At 42.3% G+C, this 25097-nt stretch overlaps 1 protein-coding gene across 3 annotated transcripts in view; it reads right to left on the bottom strand.

Annotated features, from left to right (window-relative positions):
- The window catches only part of Unc79 (unc-79 homolog, NALCN channel complex subunit), a 244519-nt gene extending 238090 nt beyond the window's left edge, over positions 1-6429 (bottom strand). For 2 of the 3 annotated variants that reach the window (XM_026780863.1, XM_026780869.1), the window contains exon 1: positions 3131-6429. Coding sequence is in view for 1 of the 3 variants with exons in the window: in XM_026780832.1 (XP_026636633.1) it covers positions 2946-2967 (22 nt within the window). In the remaining 2 variants the exon portion in view is untranslated. Of the gene's footprint in view, positions 1-2945 lie in introns of all 3 variants that reach the window. The other variant, XM_026780832.1, reaches the window with a different exon arrangement.
- Positions 6430-25097: the final 18668 nt, after the last annotated feature.

Raw genomic sequence — 25097 nt, 5'->3', positions numbered from 1 at the left:
AACATGTTCACTACAATGAACTCTGTAAGAAGCGAGGTGGGGCACAGAGGAAAGGGAACTTGTCCATTCTGCAGTTGCCTGAGAGACTGCTAGGGAGCATCCACCTCCTGTTAGCAGGCAGACTCTGCAGACAACACAGACACTGGCAGGATGTCTCACCCAGGCTCCCAACTACATCTTCCCTAAAACTTCCATTACTATTGCTTAACACGTAAAAGAAAACGCTACTGCACAAAAAATAAAGCTTGTTTGACCTAGCTCAGTGATACACTACACTTCCGAGGTAAACATAATCTGTTTGGGTTGAAATGCAAGCACTTCCTCTTGCTGCTTCAACCAAACTCTATCCACTTCCTGTATGTGAAGCCTTCACTTCTCAAGAGGCTCCAAGAAAAGGAGTAATAAAATCATCTTGTTACATTATATTAAGCCTAATCCTCCCGATACTGGGTCCCTAAGAAAGCTGTGCCGTGCGTGCTCCTGATTGCAGCGAGGAAAAGGACTCCCCCATATCTCCTCTTCCTTCTGTTGATCTTCACACCCAGCACAAGAGGAAAATCTTCCTTTTGGTTCTTTCTTCTTTCTCATTCCCAGATAGCTATCCTCCTACCAAGACCAAGGATAAACTGTTTGCAATCAGCAACTTCACTTTAGTAAGAAGTATTTACCATCATCCACCATGCAGCTTTTTGGGCTGTCGCTCTATTTCCAGAAGTGCACACCACAGTGCATAAAGGAGAAAAAGAGAATATTCCTAACTTGAAATTTAACATTGCCTCCAGACCCAAAGTATCCATACCCCTTCCACAGCCTCCTTTTAGTTCTCTCCTTTGCCCTCCAACAACAGCTATTATTCCCCCTACTCTGGAGATGGAACTCTAAGGCACAAAACTATTAAGCTAATTGACCCAAGTCTCACAGGTCATCAGAAGGGCACACAAATCTCAGTTGCACATGTCTTAACCCAATATACAATGTCCAGTTTATTTTCTACAGAATAAAACATCTGTTTTTGCGAACAAATCTAAAATAGTTGTATTTAAGTCCACGGACTACACTACGCAACCAAAGCCTGGTCTAGAATATTTTTTCATTCTGGGATTCACTGCCCAGGAAAGAAGCAAAACAAAGAACCAGGCAGACATCAAAATACAGCACAAGGGAGAGAGCACAGTAAGAGGACAGTGGTTTTCACTGGCTTTAACCTGAAATCACTTACATAATATGCAACTACAGAATCAAATGAATCAGAAGTGGTGGGGCTCCTCAGCCACCAGGACACAGTATGATCTTAAGGGTACTAATGACCTCAAGTGGGAGGCTCTGCCCTGTCTCTAACTGTGTTACGGGTACTCTAAACTGAGTGCATCCGATGTTTTTGAAAGTCTCTGTAGAAACAGAATTTAACTCTGAAGGTAGATCTGACTTTTGGAAACAGGCAAAGAAAAGTCACAGAGGACTTTCTTCACCATTTAGAAGAGATGGACAGCTGAAATGGGAAATGCTTGTCAGCCTTATAGCTATCATGTTTTAGGTATGTGCTACTGCTGGACTCAGGAAATAGTTCATGAGTATTTTCTCATTTATTATCACAACTACACTATCAGCAGCTTCACCCCGGGTCTACAGATGAGGAAATGGAGTTCAGAGGGGTCAGTTATCTTGCCCAAGGTCAACAGAGGCAAAACTAGTGTGTAAACCCAGATGTTCTGGATTCTGAAATCATTGTGAAAGCTCTGGTGGAAAGCAGGCACACACAGTTTCTAAAGAAGTATCTGCCTGGGAATTGTGTGATCGTCAGCCTGTTCAGTCTTGTGTGGTGGGCAAATGGCATACTGCATCTTATCTTTCCACATTCCAAAACTGTTGTTAGTACCATTGCAAAGAATTACACAGCTTAAGTAGGGACAGCATTATCAGAATAAACATGAACTGCTTTGGAAGAAACAAAGAATCATTTAGAAGAATAAGTTCTAGATAAGCTTTTTTGCAATACCAACTAATTGCTAAATGAAACGATCATTTATTTACAGACAGAAGCTTAAGTTCCTGAATCCCTCAAGTGCACTCAGGTAAACATTCGTATCAACCAACCCACCAAGTACATACCCAAGGCCTACTAGTGCGCATTACAATAGGAGATACTATGCGGCCCATGCTGGAAACATTTTCCGTCCACATGGAGTTACCATGTTGTTTCCAGCCGAGCACAGAGTCAGTCGTTATTGGTACAACCAAATTCCTCCTGTGCTATTAGAGTTTGTGTAAGCTGCCCTACAAAGAAAGCCTGCTCTATGGAAAAATCATTAGATCAATTAGATCGTTTTCCCAGCGACCCTTTCACTGTCTTGTGAGACCCACACAGTGGAGGCTAGCTTTAGCATCGGTGTTGCTATTCGTGAGTTAATTTTCCTTATGCAGAATTCAGCCTGCTCCCTGCCCCCCTCTCTCCCTTCTTGCCTCTTCCACCCAAAGTGGAAACTGCAGACTCAAACTCCCCGATGGCTCCAGCACCAAGAACTGGGCATGCTCAGAAGGCCAGGAAGGCTTTGGTTGCAACTGACAGTTCCCCGCCCCTGATTTGCCGCTGCCCCCCTTCCCCCACTCCAACAAGAGATACCGAAATGTTTATCTGAAAGATACGAGGCCTCTTTTTCCCGAGAATGACCCCATTTTAATTTCATCTCGTGGGGTCTTCAGTCTGGAAAACCCCGCCGCTAGCCCGAGAACACTGCATTATTTTTTCAGCACCGGGGACAGCGCCGCGCTGCCTCCGCCGTCCACCCTCCCCCACCTCCTTCCACCCCCCACCCGCCACCCGCCCCAACCTCAGCCCCCACCCCCGCACCAGCACAATGCCAAGGTCTCCCAGCAGCCGCAAACGCCGCAGCTGCGATAGTTCCCAGCCGGAGGCCGGGCCGAACGCCGGGCCGGCTGCTACTTACACTGCTCCGCTTTGGTGGACATGGTGCTGTCCAGATGGAAAGGCTTTGCCCCAAAATCTGTGTCGTGTGAGCTCCCTCGCTCCGCCAGCGATGTTGCGAGGAAAAGAGCGCATACCCCCCACCCCCCACCCCCTCGCTTTCCCCCTCCCTTAGGCCCGTGTCGCTACCATTCGGACAAAACGCACATCAAATTGCAGAATTCGGTCCCGGAAGGTTAGGAAATCGCCCCCGGAGAAATGGGTGGGATTTAATGGGCGGCCAAAGGCTTCCTGTCCGTCCCCTCCTGGAGCTGCCCGCGTGGATGTGGGCGGGGAGACCGAAAGGAGAGAGCGAGCTGCGGCTCCTGGTGAAATGGGAAAATGGGCTCGACCGGGGGAGGAGTATTTCCATTCATAAGGCGCACGGAGGGGCCGGGTGTTTCCCAGAGAAAAGCCTCTTAAAGTGCCGGAGTCCCCGACCATTTGGATCTCCCCATTGGCGTTCTCCAGGCCCGTAGATCCTGCGGGCGAAGCAGCCCCCGGCGCCTCGACGCGGTGACCCGAGAGGAGCACAGGTGCGTCCCACGCGCCGTCTCAGCCTCCGGGAGGAAGGGCAGGGAGGCGGATCCGGGGCGGGCTGCACACAGCCGGGCCGGAGGGCGACGACGGTGCTCCCGAGGACTGCGAGGAAGGAAATGGAGAAGTAACACTCTGCATGGCTTCCCGGCGTGCTGCGCTCCGTGCCCTCTGCGTCCCCTGGCGGATGGGCTCTCCTGCTGCTGAGCAGCGATGGGAGGTCCCAATGCCAGGGGGCTGTGAGAAGACTTGAGGGGGTGGGGGTTGGAGCTAGGGAAAGGAGGAGATTTCCATAGATGGTGAAGCTGGAAGGTCCACAGGGAAAAAAAAAAAAAAGAGGAGAAACTGAAGACAGGAAGAACCCAGGTATGCTCCTTACAGCAGTCCAGCCTGGGAGGGGTGGGAAGCCCCTTTATCTGCTGGGAAGCAGAAACCAATAGAAATGGGAAGCGATCAAAAGGGACCATGCATATTAATCGGAAGATGCCTGGATAGTCCACCTCAAAGTAACAAAGGCATCGGAAGCCCAGACCTAAAAGACCCAGATCCCAGACCCAGGTCCCATCGCTTTCTCCCCCAGCTGTTCTTTCCATCTCCCCAAGCCTGTGGTTCTTCATCATCTGTAAAATGGGAACAATACAATCCATCCTGCCACCCAGAATTAATGGGCAGACAAACAATACAGCGGAGGTGAGAGTTCTTTTAAAATGGAAAACTGCTACTAACTGCTAGCCATTTAGAACCATACTTCATTCAAGTCGTTCAGGTGGGAAACTGAGGGGCAATGATCATAGCAAACTGATTTAACAAAAGCAATAGGAACTATAAGTCGAGGAGTGATTTTTAGTATCTATAAAACCAGTGTTCTTCCATCTCACGAAGAATGATCTGCAAGTTAAGAGAAGTCATACTAAATTCCTTGTGAAAATGTACTAAATATCCAGATCTTTGCCTGCTAAGAAAAAAAAAAAAATACTGTGAACAAGTTCACGGTATTCCAAGCGCCAGGGGGAAAAAAGAAGCTCTAGGGAGCTGTCCAAGGTACACACGGCAGAGTTGCTGAACCGCACACAAGCGGGCAGAGATTTGGCACTTGAGGGTGCCCGTGTGACTGCTTTCTTGGGTAGGTGGTACTTGCCCAGGCTATCTCCCTAAACTATTGTTCACTTCCTAAACCTCAGCACCGTCTTCAGGCAAAGATAAAATAATCCTGTGAAGAATGATGGTGAATCTTGAGTAAATAAAATAAAATAAATGGAAGTCGGTCTGAACAAAGCTATGACTATAACAAAAATTTCTGAGAAGATGGCAAATATTTTGCGTGAATAAAGGAAAACTTAAGGACTTATCCAAAAATTTCTGAGAAGTTTGAGGTTTTAATAAAGAAAACAATAATTGAAGTTTGAAGGGGGAAAAAAGTGGCTTGTGCAAACACCAAACAAAGGAGGAAAGAAGTATGCATTGGAAACTATCCCCACCTCCTTCTCCGCCGGCCATTTCTGCGTCTGTCATTTAACCTCCACTTCCGCACTGAGAACTGGACACTGCTGAGGTCATGGCCACCCAGGTTAACCTGGATCTGGGTTTCAGATCTGCTCTTTGTGGTCCTATTCAAGTCTTTTCACTTTCTATGTCTAGATTGTCTCATAAAAAAATAGTGACACAATAGTCCTATCCAAAGCCATGGTCAGGATTAGATGAGCATGCCTGTGAGAGCCCAGGGCAGCCAGCGCACAGGAGAGGTCGTTGTTGTTGGCAGTACTGCTCAGGATGCTCACACACACCCCGTCCATTCAGATCAGTTCTCTGTGGGACCTTTCAATGCCTCAAGTCGTTCACATCATTGACACTACTCTTCAGCCTTGACTCTCGCTAGTCCAGCCTTCTGACTTGTGATCGATTGGGTTAATTCACTAGCCTGGACACACTCCTTCTTTTCTTTTCTCTCTCCTGCCCGGGTCAACCTTTCTTGCTACCTTTTGTCCACTGCAGAAGCTTGTGCCTCTTCTCCTTGCTGGATAGAAGGTCTCTGCTTCTTAAACCCTGCCTGTAGTTATAAATGCTTCCGTTTGTTCTGGATAAGTGAGTGCTCAGCACATAGAGAACTTTTCCACTCTGAAAAAGTTTGACTAATCATTCAGCTGAATAAGTAGCCACGTCTCTATGAACCACCTGCACTGCCTTGCCTACTTGCTGTTCACTACTGGTGCAATAGATACTTCAAACAGTCGCTAATCATTCCCTGTTACCCAACTGCAATTATTTTAACTCTTGGGGCCAACGTTTGAAATAGTTCCCTATTCCTTTTTAAAACTCCCTCTTCCCTAGACCTCTGTGGTACACATTGTTCTTTGCTTCTTGCTTGTGGTTCAAGATGTGAAACCTCAACTTCCTGCTCCTGCCCCATGCCTTTGCTCTGTCATCATAGACTCTTATCCTCTGAATCCTTAAGCACAAACTCTTCTAAAAAAATGATAACTGATAGCATAAATACTAATATCATTACATAGTTCCACCAGATCTTAATGTTATTATATTATACCTAATATTTATGTTCCAGAAATAAAATATTTTACAGATAATAGAAGCCCTTATAAGAATTATTATGGGACAGGAGAGATTGCTCAGCAATAAACAATCCATACTGGTGTTCCAGAGGACCCGAGTTGGTTCCCAGGACAAACTTGCGACTCACAACTGTTACTCTAGGGGGATATCATGACCCAGACCTTCATGGACACCTGCACACATGTGCACAACCCTCTCCCCACATAAACATTTAAACAATTAAAATGCAATCTTTTTTTAAAAAAATCTTCTGTACATAGATCCACAAAGATATATGTTTGGGGGCTGATGAAATGTATTAGTGATTAAGAACACTTGCTACTCTCCTCATAACTACCTGTAACTCCAGTTCCAGGGGTTCCAAAATCTTTTCTGGCATCACAGACACTGCATGCATGTGGTGCACAGATATACATGCAGGCAAAACACCTACACACAAAATTAATTTTTCAATTTTTAAAATATATATATTTATATATTCTATTTTTGTGTCTGCACAGTACATGCTAAGCAAACACTGAGCTATGCCCCAAGCCCTATCTCATAGATAGGTATGTAGGTAGGTAGGCAGATTTTGTTTTTTCAGAAAGTCTCATGCATGTCAGTCTAGATTCTAACTCATAGAGTAGCCAAAAATGACCTTGAACTTCTGAGATCCCAGTCTTCACCTCCTGGATATTAGGAGTATATGTATGCACTACTGCACTTGGTTTATGTAGTGCTTAGAATCAAACCCAGGACTTCATTTACACTAAACAAAAACACTCTGCCAGATGAACGATGTACCTACACTCTATTTCCCATATTTTAAGTTTATATAATTATTGCCAAATTATAGATGTATTTGTAAAACTTTCTGATGTGGGAGTGTCATATATCAATCTGTTGATTTTATTGGTTAAGGAATAAAGAAACTGCCTAGGCCCCTTGATAGGCCAACCCTTAGGTGGGTGGAGTAAACAGAACAGAAGGCTGGGAGAAAGAAGCTGAGTCAGTGAGTTGCCATGGCTCCCGCATTCCAGGCAGAAGCAGGTTAAGATCATTCCTGGTAAGCCAGCTCGTAGGCTACAAAGATTAATAGAAATGGGTTAGATTAATATGTAAGTGCTAGCCAATAAGAGGCTGGAACTAATGGGGCCAGGCAGTGTTTAAAAGAATACAGTTTCCGTGTAATTATTTCGGGTATAAAGCTAGCCGTGCAGGCGGCCAGGTGCCGGGGACACTGCCCCGCCGCTCTTAACACAACTTTCTGCTCAACATCGCATTCTTAGTTAATCATGCTGATTAAGCACTCGGTTATTTATTTGTTGTGTGGAATGTGTGGAGGGGAGTCAGGGGACGACCTCTCAAGTGTCTGTCCTTTCCTTTCCACCTCGTTTCATGTAAGTTCTCTTGTTGATCACTTCTGTTGTCTCTGCTTCCCATCTCACCACAGGATCACTGGCAGGCTACCACACCCAGATTGACAGGAGCTCTGGCAATCTTTTTGTTTGTGTGTTTGGGTTTTTTGTTTTGTTTTTCTTTGTGTTGTCCTAGCTATCCTAGAACTGGCTCTGTACACCAGCCTGGCCTCAAACACAAAGATCTGCCTGTCTTTGCTTCCTAGGTGCTGGGATTAAAGACACAGCAAGTACTTTACCCACTAAGCCATCTCCCCGACCTGCTTATTGATTCAAAGAACTATCCCACAATTAATTTACTTACGATCTTATTGGTGGAAATTTAGATTATTTGCAATAATTTTCTTTTCGGAAAACAAAGTTCAGTGAGCAATGTGATATATGCCCTTATGTTCATAGATAATAATTCTCAAGGGCAGGTTCAATTTTTTTCTAGGTGTTGTCAAATCCCTCACTGAAGTGATCGTACCAATTTAGACTCCTTCCAGGTTCTATTTCCATTTTGGCCAAATAAATGACTCTATCAGACCTATGTTCCCACAAACAATAATTATAAACCCTGGATAAAAGGCCAAAACACTCTCTGAAAGTATTGGAGAGATTCTCAAGAGGCATCAACATTTGGAAGAAAGAAATGGCTCCAGATGAGTTTTCATTGCTTGTGGCTAAGGGCTGCTACTCACAACAGTTAAAGACTCCAATAGTGTGCTCAATGCATTTCTTACCAAAAATAGCAAAACACGTAGTTTAAAATAACTACAGCTGCTGGAAAGTGAGGGGAGAATTATAAGACAGAGCCAGAGCAAAAGAGGAACAGATTCTGTTTCTCCCCCCAAATCTCTAGCTGATTTCCAGCCACATCCATGGACAACACACAAGTAGCAACTCCCAAACAGGAAGCAAAAGAGCTAAGCAAAGATTTCTGCGCATGCCCAAGAGTTAGTCTGTATTTAATTAAACAACTGCTTTTTTAAAAATCAACACTCCTTCTTCTTTGGCTATTCTTCTTCTTTGTTTTATCCTATTCCAGCTTTATCTTATTTTATTATTATGTTTTAGAGGATGGTTTGTTTCCTAGTGAGAGAGAGAAAGGCTGTGGATTAAGGTGGAAGGGAAGATGGGTTGGACCTGGGAGGATTTTGGGGTAGGGAATCCATAAACAGAATATAACAAAACACAGAGCCTCCACAACATAATAGTCATAGTATCTAGGATAAAATCCAAATTTTTTTTGACATATAAAGAAACAGGATGCCACTGAGCAGTAGTGGCACACACCTTTAATCATAGCACTAGGAAAGGAGAGGCAGGCAGATCTCAGAGTTTGTGACCAGCCTGATCTACAAAGTGAGTTCCAGACAGCCAGGGCTACTCAGAGAAACCCTGCCTCAAACATAGATAGATAGATAGATAGATAGATAGATAGATAGATAGATAGATAGATAGATAGATAGATAGATAGATAGATAGATGAAATAGATAGACGGACAGACAGAGACAGACAGGCAGACAGACAGATAAATCGATAGACAGACAGACAGACAGACAGACAGACAGATAGATCAGACAGGATCCAAGAGTTTCATAAAAGCCTACGGTCTTATGGTTCCAAGGCTGAGGCAGTAGGATCACTTGAGCCCAGAAGTTTTGGGGGAGGAGGTTGTTGTTGTTTTTGTTTTGTTACAGTCTTCCCATGTATCCTAGGCTGATGTAGATCATAGGACCTCCTGTGCCACCATGCTTGGGGATAGACAGAATGAAAGGGTGGTAAAAGAAAGGAGAGGAGAAAATAAAGGAAGAAAGGGAAAGTATGAAATATGGCCCACTGTGTAGAAAGAAAAAAACTGAATGTGGATGGCATGATTGTAAACCCAGAGTTAAGAGATTGAAGGAGGAGGGTTGTGAATTTAATACCTGCCTGGGCTGCTACAGTAAATTTGGGGCCTTCCTGGCCTGTATAGAAAGAACCTATCTCAGAAAAGCAATATGATTTATGTATGCTTTTCTTAGGGTTCACCTTGCTACTTAGCTTCTCTAGGATCATAAACTATAGGCTCAATATCCTTTGCTTTACAGCAAGTATCCACTTATGAGCGAGTACATACCATGTTCATCTTTCTGAGTCTGGGTTACCTCACTCAGGATGGTTTTTTTTCTAGTTTCATCCATGTGAATGCAAATTTTAAGATGTCTTTGTTTTTTGCCACTCCGTTGTGTAAATGTGCCACATTGAGTCCCAAAATACAGTTGAAGAGTGGGAGGAGTGAGAATATAAGCAAAGAGGTCAAGACCATGATGGGTTCACCCACTGAAACAGTCTACCTGAGCTAATGGGAGCTCACCAACTCCAGTAGGACAGGAAAAGAACCAGTATAGGACCAAACTAGTCCCTCTGAATGTGACTGACAGTTGTATGGCTGGGCCCCTGGCAGTGGGAACAGAAATTATCCCTACTGCATGTACTGGCTTTTTAGGAACCTATTCTCTTTGGATGTATACCTTGCTCAGCCTACATACAGTAGGGAGGTCTTTGGACCTTCCCCAAAGCAATGCATCTTACTCTCTCTGAGGAGTGGATGGGGGAGGGGGGGGTAGGTGGAGGAAATGGGAGGAGGTGAGGAAGTGGGAACTGAGATTGGTATGTAAAATGAAAAAATAGTTTGTTTTCTTTTTAAAAAAGAAAAGAAATTATTTTTAAAAAGAAGAAAATCAATATGAAAGAAAAGGGAAAAAAACAGAAAATTATCTCAAGATGAAGTAGAAGTCATAATTAGCAAGGAAGAACTTTAAATTATCTAATTCTGCTCAGTGAGGTAAGAGAAGATACAATGACTATGCAAACAGAAATCTCAGCAGAGAAATAAATACTAATTTTAAGCTACAAGTTTTAGAACCTTAAAACACAATATTCGAGGGGGCAATGAATGGGCTCACTGAATTAAGGCGCTTGCTTCGAAGCCTGATCTCTAAAGTTCAAACTCCAGGACCCAACAATAGGAGGAGTGAACTACTTCCCACAGGTCGTCTTGCGATCACATGGCATGTGTGTACATGCACACACACACAATGATTAAATGTAAAAATTTTAATACACTTGAAATTGTAAAATTCAGTGAGATTAATGATAGAATACAGACAACAGATAAAATGACTAAGTTTAAAAATGTTTCCAAAGAAATTATCCAATCTGAAGAACTGTAGTGAAAAAATTAGAACAAACTTAACACAACTTACAGGCCTGTGTGACAACTGTACAAGTTGTAGCCAGCATCTCTGAAGCAATAAAAGGAAAAAAACTAAAATGTCAGAGAAGTAGCCTTCAGAGCCCTGGGCATAGGAACACAGGCGTGAAGATGCCAAGCCTGAGATGTAGGACAAGAATCGAAAACAAACAAACAAAAAATTCGGCAACCAAACAACAGCAATGAACCTTGAGAATGAAAAGACAAAAGTATTTTCAGGCAGAGGGAAATCAAGGTGATTCGTTATCCTACCTTGTCCTGCAAGAGATGCGCTGCTTCCCAGGCTCCACTACTCCTCGCTGGAAGTGTCAGTTTTCTCCGTGCACCTTTAAGATATTTTACAATCATTTTGGTTTTCCTCAATTTGAATTCAATGTATCCAGGATTGATTTTCATTAAATATGTTTTGTTTGAGAGTGTACATGCACAGGGAATTATACATCCCATTCCCTTCTTCTATGAAAAGCTGCTCATGTCAAGCTGCTGCTGGACTAGAATCTTCGCCCCTACTGACTACTGACCTTGGTACTGGAAGGTACTCTGCATACAACCAGAGAAGAAAGGGAATAGTTTTTATCACCCAGATACATACAAACTCGAAACCTACAGCTGTAACCTGCCTGCAAGATATCCAGGTGCAATAGTGGCACAGTGCTATGAGAGTAACCAACCACTTTTTGCTTGCATGTAAGGCCTACTCCATGAGATGGGATCCATACCTGACACTACTACAGTGGCCAAGAACCTGAGAATTATCACCTCATGAGCCTGAGGGAAACCTAATATTAGTATTTTGTTAAAGGAACATTGCAATAAAATGACTTCTAATGGCATACTGTTATACCCATAGATCAGGGTCTCATTCAGCCCACATCAGAGACGCTTCTTGCCGTACTTGGGAACTAACCCCAGCGACCTACAACTAGACAATGTACAGAGACAGACTTTGAAGCACTCAGCTCTCAAAGGAATGTCTTTATCAAACACTACCTCAGGAATCTGTACTGAAGAGGAGGCAGAAAGATCCAGAGATGACGGATGACTCCAAGGAAACCGTGTCTTCCAGACACAACAGGATTGATACCCATGTGGCCTCACAGAGACTGTGACAGCATGTGCAGGGCTTGCACAGGTTCAAGCCAAACAGAGAGGGGGAAGAGGATATGGGGCCCAACCTCTAACCAAGAGGCTATTTGCAATTGATACCCACTGGTAAAGGGAGAATCGATTTTCCCTAATGGCGTGTCACTGGGTATATCAATCAAGTCAGACTCCAAGCCCAGGAGTAATTGACCAACACAAAACAAACTCAGTGGTATTTTGGTGGATTTTTTTTTTGTTTCATGTTGCTTTGTTTGGGCTTTTTTCTTTTTTCTTGTTATTCTTTTGTCTGTTTTGATTTTCATTTTTGTGGGATTTTTGTGGTGTTTCTTGATTTGGGGAGGTTTTGTTCATTTATTTGTTTATTAGGTTTTGGGGGAGGGGCTGCTTTTTTATTTAAAAGAAAAAAACATAAAGTTGGGTGTTTAGAAAGGTGAAGAGGATTTGGAAGAAATTGGGGGAGTGAAAGAATAACCAAAGTATATTGTATGAGAAAAAAATTTTCAATTAAAAAATCCATTTAAAAAACTACTCAAAAACTATCTTAAAAGTTTATGTGAGGGGCTAGGAGTATGAGGGGCTAGGGGTATGAGGGCCTAGGGGTATTGCTCAATCAGTAAATCACCTACCAGGCAAATACGACCCAAGAGAGGATCTCACTAACTTACCTGGACTGGTCTTAAACTCGTGATGGTCCTGTGTCAGCTTCCCCAGTACTGGGACTGCAGACCTTACCACCAGGTCCAGTACCATAGTATCTTAATAATGAGCTTTATAGTTAATATTTATAAGGCAGGTTGATTTTACAATCAACATACCAAATTACATGGAAAAAAACTTAAAGTTTTACTGATATTTAGTTCAATTTATAGACTAATTTAGAGGTAGGTATGTCTTAAGCATTACCATCTTTGAACACAGTTAGCCTTTCAATCATTTGTTGTAGATTTTTTTCATAAAAGACCTAAAAACCCCTCATAGGTTAGTTATTAAATAGTTTGCAAGTTTTATTGCTATTTTGACCACAAAAATGCCCCATACTGTATTTTTTTTAATTTTGTTTTAATTTATTTGAGATGGATCTCACTATAAAGCTCAAGTTAGCCTAAAACTCCCCTTATCTAGACTGACCCTGAACTCTTGGCAATCCTCCTGCCTCAGATTTCTGAGTACAGGGATCACAGAATTATACTACCACATCTGGCTCTCTTAATTTATTTTTATTAGCAAATAGGGTGTATCAATTTTTTTATTTTTCACCTTAGACTGAGCAATTTGACAACATCTCTTACTAGCTCTAATACCTGCTAAATTTTTCCAAAGTGCTCTACATTGACAAACTTGGTATCTGCAAATAATCAGAGATCTATTTCACTCTTCCAATTATTTAATCTCATTACAATCATTTAATCTCATTACATTGGAGATAATCTTCAGAATAATACTGAATAAATGCACTGTGACATCTTTTCCATACTCCAAATTTTACGGGTTATTTTACAATTCATTGTTACATTACTGTTTATCATAAGACATTTCTATAGTGTGCTGAGGAAGTGTTCTTATACTTAGCAATGGATTTTTAAGGATGGAAAGTTATTTTTAATAAAAAAATTATTGAACAGATAGGATGGAGAATCCCTGTATGCACTCTCCATCACACACACACACACATACACACACACACACTCATGCATAGATACACATGCATGCAAATACGAACACTCATGCACAGATATACACACCGACATAAATGCACAGACACTTATACACAGATACACACATACAGACAGGCACACACAGAGAGAGACTTTATTACTGGCATACGGCATCTGTTGCCATTGATGAAGCAATGGTCCTACCGTATTAAGCAGAGTCCATAGTCTAAAGCTTCAGTCTGTGCTGCAGAATTCTGGAGATGAGTCAGTAGAAGACATTGTTCATTTCTATCATAATGGGCTTTTTTATTTCCAGAATTTCCTTTAGATGGAGTTTCCAGCTCTCTGCTTGTATTACCCATTTGTTCTTCATGTTGTCCATTTTGCTAGCAGATCCCTTAGCACAATAATCACACTCATTTTAAATCAAATCATTATTTAATCATCCTAAGCTGCCGTATCTGTGTTTGCTTCCAATGCTTGCTTTGCCTTTTGGCCTGTGTAATTTCTTCCCTTTTAGCATGCTGACCTGCTTTAAATGCGAACAGTGGCCTCTAGAGATCTGTGTGTTAAACCCTAGGGCCTCGGCGTGGTACTCCTGGGACCTGTCATTGACCTTTGGAAGGAAGACTGTATGGATCGCCCGTAGGTCACTGGGGCTATGTCCACAAAGAGGAGCATGGAGCCGAGTTTTGTGGTTTCTCTGTTTCCTGGATCATTAATAAGCAATTTACTCTGACAAACACTCCCTTTCGTTGCTATCCAGGACCCTCACCAGAGGCCCGAATCAATGGACTGCCCCATCTTGGACAGGAAACTCCGGAATTATGAGCTAAATAAATTCATCTTTGTACTAATTGACTCAGGGATTTCACTGTAGTAAGCCACTCCTGCTGATTTCTATGCATGCCTTGTAATTTATTGTTAATGTTGTTGTTGTTGAGTACCAGACAAAATGCATCAGGTAGTAGGAACTGAAGTAAATAATGTTTAGCATGAGGGTTTATTTATATAGGACTTGAGCTGTGTTTAATGTTGACTGGAGCTGTAAGTAGCCGAGGCTTCGGCTTCCTTTAGTGTTGTTCTTTGTCTCCTTGGCTATCTAAATTTCCCTAGAAACTCCTTAACTAAAGTGTCTTGTCCTTCTCCCTTACAATCTAGGTAGTATGCTAGAGCCCTGTTGATATGGCGGTCAAGTATTATAGGGGAGAAGCAGCCTATAGTCCCATAATGAAATCTTCATTTTTCAGTGGACCCTTTTTGCTGTAACCTACAGAAGAGATTCTTAGTCCCCACCCCCCACACAACCATTATGTGAGGCGGGACATCTAACAGCTCCAGTTGTCTAGTTCCCTGTCCCATAGCTTGGCAAGGTTTGAATAAAGCTCCTTCCTGGGGGAGAAGCCTTTATTGTGGAAAACATACAACTCCGGTTGGATCCTAAAGTCTTGATCTTCTCATTGCCTGCCAGAAGCAGAATGTCTTTCTCAGGTCTTCACCAGGAGACCCTCTTGGAGCCTCTAGAGGTAAAACTCATGAAAGAGGGCCCCACCCAGGGCATTCATGCATCAAGCTGGTCTACCCTCCGCTCCAGCAGTTGAAGAGTAAGCATTAGAGTATTTCATGCATTACTGATTCAGTAGAGTGAGACTCTCTATGCTCACCTGTTCATCCGGGCTTTGCTTTGTGCTTTGTTTTGTTGTTGGTAGTGGTGTGTGTGTGTGTGTGTGTGTGTGTGTGTGTGTGTGTAATAGGTTGAATCTAATTCTCCCAAATATGTGTTCACCTAGAACATCATCATATGATCATATTTGGAAATAAAGTCTTTGGAAATGTGCTCAAGTTAAGGCCATTAAGGCTGTAAGAGGTTGGACAGAGACACACCCCAGAAGGGAAGTCATGTGAAGATGGAGGCAGAGACGACAATGCCACAGTGACTGGAACCAAGCACTACACCAGCAAAGAGTCTTCTGCTGAGCATTTAAAGAGACACAGTTTCCTCGTGTTGTTGCTAAGCACTCCAGCTTCTGGCATTTCCTTACAGCAGCAATGGGATCCTGAGACACACAATTTGTACTCTGGCTTCAGCCCACTAGTAGATCTAGGAACAGACAGTAAACTTCTGTGTTCTACTGTGAGGACAGCAGAGACAGCTCCCACTTTGGGGAGGAAACCAGAAGTCTATTGAGTTGTTTTGGTGTTTGTGTTTTTGTTTGGTTGTAGTGATATTTTGTGTGTATTTTAATAAATAAAGCTTGCCTAAGGATCAGATTGCAAAGCTAAGCCACTAGAGGCTGGGGAATGGTGGTACACACCTTTAATCCCAGACAGGCGGATCTCTGGTCAAGGCTACCCTGGGCTACACAAGACCAATCCAGAAACAGAACCAGGTGGTGGTGGCTCACACCTTTAATCCCATGGTTTGGGAGTCACACACTTTTAATCCCAGCACTAGGGAGGTGGAGACAGAACGATATGGCTGGTTGGAGAGAGGAGCATAAAGGGGAAGAGACGGGAACTCGCTGGAGTGTGGAGTCTGAGGATTTGTGGAGTCAGGATCTTGCTCTTTCCATCTGAAGATGTGGTAGAAGTAAAAGCTCTCTAGTGTTTGGCTGCTTTGCTTTTCTGATCTTCAGTTTGAAACCCAACATCTGTCTTTGAGTTTTTATTATTCATGCTGTATTTGATTGGTTGATTTTGGTTTATTTTGAGACAGGATTTCTCTATGTATCTCTGTCCTGGAACTCTCTTAGGTAAACCAAGCTAGCCTATAACTCACAGAAATCCTCCTGCCTCTGCCTCCCAAATGCTGGGATCAAAAGTATGCACCACCACCACCCAGTGTGTGTTTGTGTTTTTTAAACTGAGATCTTGCTGAACTGAGCAGACTAACTTTCAACATTTGAGTTCAAACAATCCTCCTGCCTCAGTCTCCCAAACAGCTGCAACCACAGACCCAACCCCAACTTGTACTGGTTTTAATAAATCATCTTCGAAGTAGGCCATAACGTCTTCTATCTGTTAATGAGATATATCATATTAATAGATTCTAAAGGATCCTCACATTCCAGGAATAAATTTGATCCTATCTTTCTTTAATGCTTCTGAACTGACTTAATTACTGTTTTCTAGAATTTTTGCACACGTCATGAAAAGTGCCCCTGGTTAATAATTTTCTCTTCTAGTTACAACATTAAGACCATAGTTGTCTGAACAAAAAAAGAATGGGTTACTATCTTTCTTTGTCTAATCTTATTTACTTCAAATTAAGTTTATCTGTTCTTTGATAGCTAAGGCTAAGAAGAACTTGTAACTATCTCAGTATAGCATTAAAAATCTACCATCCCCTCAATCCCAGACCAACAAAGACAGTGGGTCACCTTAGCGGATGAAACTCCACTGTTGTGGCAGTGGAAGCAGAAGTGAGGTGGCCTTCTCTCATCTGTTTCTAGTGTCTAGCTAAATAGGACAGTTATTAACTATTAATAATAAGTGCGCTTACAGCTACGTATGTACTGGTCAGTCTTGCACTGGCTGTATGTGTTATGACTTCCATCACACAGGACTCTGCCTGACACTTCCAGGTTCCAGGGCCTCGAATGTGTCAACAAGCGCTCAGGCAATTTACATAGCCACCCAGGGTCCTCAAGCCCTACGTGACCTACCTGCAGCATAGCCATGTTGCCTACACATGACGCAGCTAAAGCCCTTGTGCACATGCGTGAGCCCCTGTATGCATGTGCTTTAAAAGCAGGACATTTGCGCTCTAAGCTCTCGCCCTGCACCAACATCCTCAGGCTTGCACGCATGTCTTTCCTGCTTTAATAAACTCTTAAAGTGGGTTTTATTGTGTGTTTTGTGATCCGTTCTTGCTCATGCTGTGTAATTTCAGTATACATGTCAAATAAAATTCACTGTCGTTGGTTTCTTAGTCGTTTTGTGATTAACATTCTAATTTCCTCTTTTTAAAAAGAGTCAGACCAATTAATAAATAAATGAAGTAAGGGTCAGACAGTGGTGCACATCTTTAATCCCAGCACTCAGGAGGCAGAGGCAGGCAGATCTCTGTGATTTTTAGGTCAGCCTGGTCTACAAGAGCTAGATCCAGGATAGCTAGGGCTGTTACACAGGGAAATCCTGTCTCGAAAAACCCAAAAGAAAAAGAAAAGGTAGTGGTGGCGGTTTAGACCAGCACTTGTGGGGCAGAGGCAAGCAGATCTCTTTGAGTTTGAGGTCAGCCTAATCTTTGGATCTAGTTCCAGGATGGCCAGAGCTACACAGAGAAACTGTTTCTAAAAAATAAAAAGAGGAAAAAATAAAATAGAGTCAGTTTTAGTTTGAAGTTTTTTGTGATTCTAGGAATTTAACCTAAGGTTAGTACAATGCTAGCCTTGCTCTAATACAAAAACACAAATCCCACCTTACTGATTTGCTGTTGTTGTTGTTCATTTTCAAAACAGGATTTCTCTGAGTAGCCCAGGCTGTTCTGAAGCTTGATCTGTAGACCAGGCTGGCCTTAAATTCCCAAGTGCTGGGATTAAAGGTGTGTGCCACCACCTCCAGACTGTGTCCAGCTGATTTTTGTTGTTGTTGTTGTTGTTTTGTTTTCTTTTCTTTTTTTTTTTTTGTTTTATTTTTTGAGAGAGGGTTTCTCTATAGCTTTGGAACCTGTCCAGAAACTTGCTCTGTAGACAATGCTGGCCTCGAGCTCACAGAGATATGCCTGTCTCTGCCTACCGAGTGCTGAGGTTAAAGGCATGTGCCGCCACCACCGGCTGCCCTGTTGAATTTAAATGGAAGTTTTCTATACCTTTACTAGCCTTCTAAAGGGGTGTGTGTGTGTCAGTGTGCAGGAGGACAGAAGAGAGCATCAGATGTCCTGGACCTGGAGTGGAGTTAGGCACCAAATTATTCCTCTGGAAGAGTAGAAAACATCCTAACCTTAGAGCTTCTCTCTGGCTTCTGATAGTTTATTGCATACTCATCTCTTTATCCCACTTTGATTACAGTTTTAATTAGTTCTCCTTGTAATGCTGCCCATCTTGTTACCTATAGATAAGTAATAACATGTCTGTAAATTAAAGATTATATTGTTAAGTGAAAATCTGTCTAATGGTTACATCTTCATAGTGATTTTTTTTTTCTCTTAGTCTGCTCCATTGTTATTCTTTCTTTCTGATTGAGTGAAAGTGTCATCCCAGCCCTTGGCATTCATCCAATGGAGCGCCAAAGGAGCAGAAAGCTCCATCTCAAGCCTGGGAGTTGCCCTGGTCCGGACTCCACCTCTAGGAAATCCCACCAAGAGCTGACCCCTCCCCCAGGTAGGGTCAGGACCCACCCACAGGCTATTTAGGCTGCCAAAGAGAAACAGAACACCTGTTTTTTGGGTTTTGCGCCCCCCCCTCCTCCCCCCCCTCGCCCTCTCCCCCTCTCCAGCCCTCCCCCCCTTTCCCACCACCACCAGGCTTTCTCAGCCACCCCGGAGAGCTGCAGTAAACAAGGGCATTGATATGGTCTAATCTGGTCTGATTAGAATAATCTGCGTTGGCGGAGAGGCTCATTTTAAGATTATTCCTAACAGATTATTCCTAACACTTTCAAACAATTTTGCCCTAAATCCTACTGTGTGTTATATAGCAGCCTTTCCGAGCTAATATTTAAAACAGAGTTTGTTTTGTGGATAGTTTTTATCTCTTTATTTTTACTGAATCTGTGTGGTTTTAAGTTTATCTCTTTTTAATAAGCAAAACAGTTGAGGCTTGTTTTCATTTAAACCAGAGGTTCTTAAACTATGGGTTGTGACCCTTTGGAGGGTCAAATGACCTTTCACAGAGGTTGAATGTCAGATACCCTGCTTATCAGATATTTACATTATGATTCATAACAGCAACAAAATTACAATTATGAAGTAGCAACAAAAATTAATTTTCTGGTTGGAGGTCGCCACACATGAGGAACTAGCTGTACTAAAGGGTCTCAGCGTTAGGAAGGTTGAGAACCACTGGTTTAGAGCAATACTCTCGTCCAGTAACGGGCTGACTCTTTTTGTGTTTATTCCGATGCACTCAGTTATGTTTTCCTATTATCTTGCATAGTCTTTATTGCTCTTTCATTGTTTTCCTCTTATCCCACCATCAAGCTCTTGATACACGAAACATGGTCAAAATATCCTTCGCCCTCTTCCCATCTGAAAAGTTTAGATTTTATTTCTAGTCTTCTACTGATCGTTTTAGGTCTTTTAAATAAATTTTCAACTATTAATCTATCAAACCATAATATTTCTCACTTCTCAACTGAATGCAAATCTTTATTTTGTTGCTGTTAAGTAGAGTTTCAGTTTGCCTTTGTACACAATACTCACAGATGGTTTGGTCAACAGTTATACATGTCTGGTACTTTATCAATCTCTGTGGCCACAATTATCTCTTGCTCACCATACCAGCCCTTAAATGCACCTTTTACTTCTTTTATTAAAAGGTATAAGGGGGCTGGGGAGATGGTCCAAGGGTAAGAGCACTTGCCACTAAACCTGACAGCTTGAGGGCAAACCCCACATGGTGAAAAAAAGACCACCGACCCCCGCGTGTTACCCTCTTATCTCTCATACACACACACACACACACACACACACGCACACGCACACGCACATGCACACATGTGGATGCACATGCACACACTAAATAAGTGCAATTACATTTTTTAAAGTAATAACGACAGAAGGCATAGAGCTGCGTAGTGTGGACTTCTGGGTCTAAAAGTGGTTCTCTTTCACCTCTTTCTCCACGGAGTTTAGTAGGTTGTCATAATATAGCTCAAAATCATTGTTTTTTCAATACTTTTTTTCTTTCTGGAATATTTTATGGCTCTCACTCTGCCTTACTTAAAAATAAAATAGCCAAACATGGTGACATACACCTTTAATCCCAGCTCTTGAGAGGCAGAGGCAGATGGATCTCTGTGAGTTCGAGGCCAGCCTGGTCTACAGAATGGGTTCCAAGACAGCCAGGGCTACATAATAAAACCCTGTCTTGAAAAACAACAACAACAACAATAATAATAAATTTTAAGAAATCATTTCCCCTTTAGTCATTTTAAAATTCTATGGACATTCGTTCATTTTCCTGTAGATTTACTTTATTCTATGCAGTACTGAAAATACATTTCTATCATCTGAACTCAGAAAGTGCTTTACCTTTGGGAGACTGACAGTTTTGTTTATGTTTTTCTTCTCTGCTATCTCCTCCTGCTTCTTATTCCAGAACTCCCATTTGATACTTCAGACCCTCTCATTCTGTCGTTTATCTTAACTATTTGTTCCTATTCCTTACTTTCTGCCCTCACCATGCATTCTAAGTGATGCCTCCCATTCCCTATTCTCTCAGTCTGTCTGTCTGCCTGCTGTCCCTCTCTGTGTGTCTCTCTCCCTCCCTCTCTCTCTCTCTTCCTCTCCCCTCACTCCTCTCCCATCTCCCTCTCTTCTCTCTCTCCTCTCTCTCTCTCTTCTCTCTCTCCTCTCTCTCTCTCTCTCTCTCTCTCTCTCTCTCTCTCTCTCTCTCTCTCCTTTCTTCTCTCCTCCTTTCTCCCCACTCCCTCTATTTTTCAGGGCTGGAGATCAAACCCAGGGCTTAACATATACTAGACAAATGCTTTACCACTGAGCCACATCTGTCTCTAAATTCACTGGTTCTTTTTGTGTCCAATCTATTGTGCATCTCAGTGATTTAATTTTCCATTTCAATGATGTAAATATTTTATTTTCACAGGTCTAATTAAATGTTTCATATTTACCTGTTCCCATTTCATATCTGCTTCATTTCACTCATGTTTGTTCCTCTTTATGGATTTTACTTCTACATTCAGGACAAGCATATTTGCTTTAGGGTCTTTGGCAGCTTGTTCCACATCAAAAAAATAATTTTATTTGTAGTGAATTCACATTTTTTTGTGGTTTCTTGTTTTATTTTAGTTGTTGCAACTCTTACCATTTAATAAGTTTATTTAATCTGGACTTAGATATCTCTCGTGTGAGAGCCTTTTGTTCTTATTTCTTTTCTTTCCTTCAATCTTTTGGTGTTCACTTGCCTTATCTAGTACTTTCTGGTTTATCTGTTTGTCTCCACCTGGCTCCCTACATAGCCCAGCCAAAACTAGATGTTATATTAGCAAACAAGAACAGTAAATAGAGACTGTTCTGAATACAGCCACTCTTCCTGAAATAGAGAAAGAATAAAGCTAAGCCTTGTAAGGCTCATATGAGGCCAACACTGCAAATCTAATAAATGGATTTTGTTTTTGAGACAAGGTCTCACTATGTAGCCCTGACTGGCATGAAACTCACTACATAGACCAGGCTGATTTTGAACTCACAGAGATCTGCCTATCTCTGCCTTCTGAGTGCTGGGACTAAAGGCATGTACTACCAAACCTGGACAGAAGAATAGAATCTAGAACAAAATTATTAGGCAGTCTATTTCAACTAATTCTCAAGATATTACCTACATATTTTTTACTTCTTGGACTACAAGGTGTTCAGAATTACATGAATTCTAAAAAGCACCCACAATTCACTGGGGCCATTTTCTGTTTCTTATAAAATCTGCTTAGGCTTGTGTTTATGAGTGTTTTGCCTATATTTATGTATGTGCACCATATGCCTGCCTAGTGACTGTGGAGGTCAGAAGAGGGAATGGGATCCCCTGGAACTGGAGTTACAGACTATTGTGAGCTGCCATGTGTGTGCAGGGAATTGAAGCTGGGTCTTCTGTGAGAATAAAATGTATTCTTAACCATGGTTTACTCTCATTGCTCTGGGTCTAGAGTGCCATGAATGAGCATGCTTCCATTTTTGACAAGCAGCATTTGCTACAGTTTGGGTTTTAAACATCTCCCAAAGGCATTCAAGGACTGTTAGATATTCTGGGACTGTTCCATCCCACTGTACAATGGAAAGATGGAGCATCCTCTAAGGGGTAGGATCTAGTTCCAGGACTTTAAGTTATTGGGGGCATGTTCTTGGATGGGACAATGGGGTGCCCACCCCTTCCTCTTTCTTGAATTAGCTTCCAGTCTACAAAGGGAATGCCTCTAACTTTAATTCTTTTTCAGTTTTAGGAAGCAAACCCAGGACCTCTTCCATGCTAAGTGCTGTGCTGCCGAGCTGTGTGCCCAGTCCAGGGGTTGTGGGTGGGTGGCTTTTGCTCCATCTCATCTTCATGCCATGCTGTGCTGTACCCAAGTACAGTCCTAAAAGCCATATCATCTCCAGCTGTGTTATAAACTAAAATCCCCCAAACTATGAGCCCAGACAAACCTTTCCCCTTGAGAAACTGATTTTCTCAGGGATGTATTACACTGAAGGAAAGCCGACTAACACTGGTACCTAGATCTTCATTTTTCTGCCCCCTTCTTTCAAAGGATGATCTGTTTCTCGAGCCTCGCCTTTGGGACCTTGGCCTTTTATGTAAGGTCTCACTGTCATTTGGATAGCTCTTCTTCTTCTTCTTCTTCTTCTTCTTCTTCTTCTTCTTCTTCTTCTTTTTCTTCTTCTTCTTTTTCTTCTTCTTCTTCTTCTGTGTTTCAATTACAACTTTCATGGTGAAGATTTTTGTCCCAGCCTCTGTCAAGATTCAAGCTTGTGTTTCTAACTGCTTGACAGATGTGTATATGTAGGCACCCCATCAGTACCTTCAGCTCAACACACATAAGTCATGCCTCATTTTCCTACCACTGCCCAATTTTCTTCCTCATCTTAAGGCCACCAGTGTCACAGTCACCATTGCCCAGACTTGAAATTCCAATGTTGCCCCATTTTCCTTCATACACATGATCAGACTGGGACTCATGTGTTGTCATTTCCTTTTCAAAATCATTCTCAGGTTCATTTCTTTCTATACATATGTATTGGCTGTAACATTCATCCATTTCACGTTGATCTCATGTCTGAATCAATGAAATTCCTTCCTTGGGAGTTCCCAGATGCATCTCTAGTTCCTCTTTAATCAATTCTTCATGCTGCTCCCAGCAGGTTCTAATCATCCAAAGGCTGTACATGGCATCGATTCGAATACTTTACTGCTATGTTAAATTTACCCTTGTGCCTTCCTCGTCACTAGACCTTTATTTGTGGCATTCCCTTCTCCTCATGCCTACGTTTCTCAGCTCAGCCTCAACTTCAGCTGTGGGTCCTTCTCTAATCGATCCCTCTAGGAGAAATTCTCCTTCACTTCAACTCCCAAGATGCTCTACCTAAACCACATATATTGCTCTTGTCTATCACCTTATACGTACTTATTTATTCAAGCCAGTTCCTTGGGCATGGTGGTAAGCACTTGCCATCTGAAGACTGAGGAGGAAGAGACCTGACTGGCCAACTCTGGGCCAATAAATGACATCTCCTAAGGAATTGCAACTGAAGTTGGTCCTGGCTTCCATGTGAATGCATACACACCTGTGTGGGTACCACATATGTGCACTCTCACAGACACGTACCACATACACTTACATATATGCATGCGTGTCCACACATGTGTGCACACACACACAAAGTTTACACACGGAATATCTATAAGGCAAAAAAAATTCCCCAGCCACTGCCCTAAATCAGTTTGTGATGAATTTCATTTCTGTGAGGGTGAAAAAATAAACTTAAATATCAAATCACTCATATCTATAAAGTGAGCTAATGACATCCTCACAAAAGGTCTGATGTGAGAAATAAGTTAAATCCACATATAAAGTCTTTAGCATAGTACTGGGCATGTACTAAAAGTATAATAAATTAGGCTTCTTTCCATTTCAAAAAATGATAAGTATATAAGAGAAAAAACATAGAAGAAGGAAAACTGTAGAATCAGCCAATCATGTCTTGAATAGAGCCCAAGACTCCTGTCACTTCTAGTTCATCCCCTGTGTCCTTACACCATTCTGTTCATTTTGGGTTGGGTTTTTGTTTGTTTTATCAAATAACATTTCAACAAGAAACTTGGTTCGGTGTTGACCCCAACATGTCCCCTTCCGTGTCACAATCATTTCTACCCTCACGTCAGTGGGTACTGGCAGTAACTACTATTCCCCACCAGTCCCCCCATATCCCCATGTCCTGGCAATGTTCTCATTTTACTTTCTTTGTTTCTGAAGTTACTCCAGGATATGTACTCGCATCTGAAGATTTGGAGCTGGAAGCCTCTGCTGAGAGCAAATATGTGGTGGTTGTCCTTCTGGGTCAGTGTTGAACGTTCTTTCTGCAGCAAACATTCATATGGCGAGAAAACCCTCACTCCTGATTCTTCACAAAGCTAATTCTATAAGTCAAAAATTCAAAATTGTGTCTCTTTAAGACAAATTGAAGTCTTGTCTCCAGCTCTTCTTTAAAGACATTAATACTGTGAAATACAGCAAAACACAACCCCCTTTCTGATTTGTGGCTTTGCTTTTGGCAGTTTTAATTGCTTGCATCAACCATAGCTCAAACATACTAACCTTGGGGCTGGAATGAGGGTTCAGCAGTGAAGAGCACTGGTTGTTCTTGCAAAGATCCAGATTTGGTTCCCAGCACCCACATGGCTGCTCACAACTGTACAAAGCTCCAGTTCCAAGGGATCCAATGCCCTCTTCTGGCCTCCACAGGTAC

The sequence above is a fragment of the Microtus ochrogaster genome, chromosome 1 (genome assembly GCF_000317375.1).
Source record: "Microtus ochrogaster isolate Prairie Vole_2 chromosome 1, MicOch1.0, whole genome shotgun sequence".
Classification (NCBI taxonomy): Eukaryota; Metazoa; Chordata; class Mammalia; order Rodentia; family Cricetidae; genus Microtus; species Microtus ochrogaster.
This window is presented reverse-complemented; position numbering and strand designations above follow the sequence as displayed.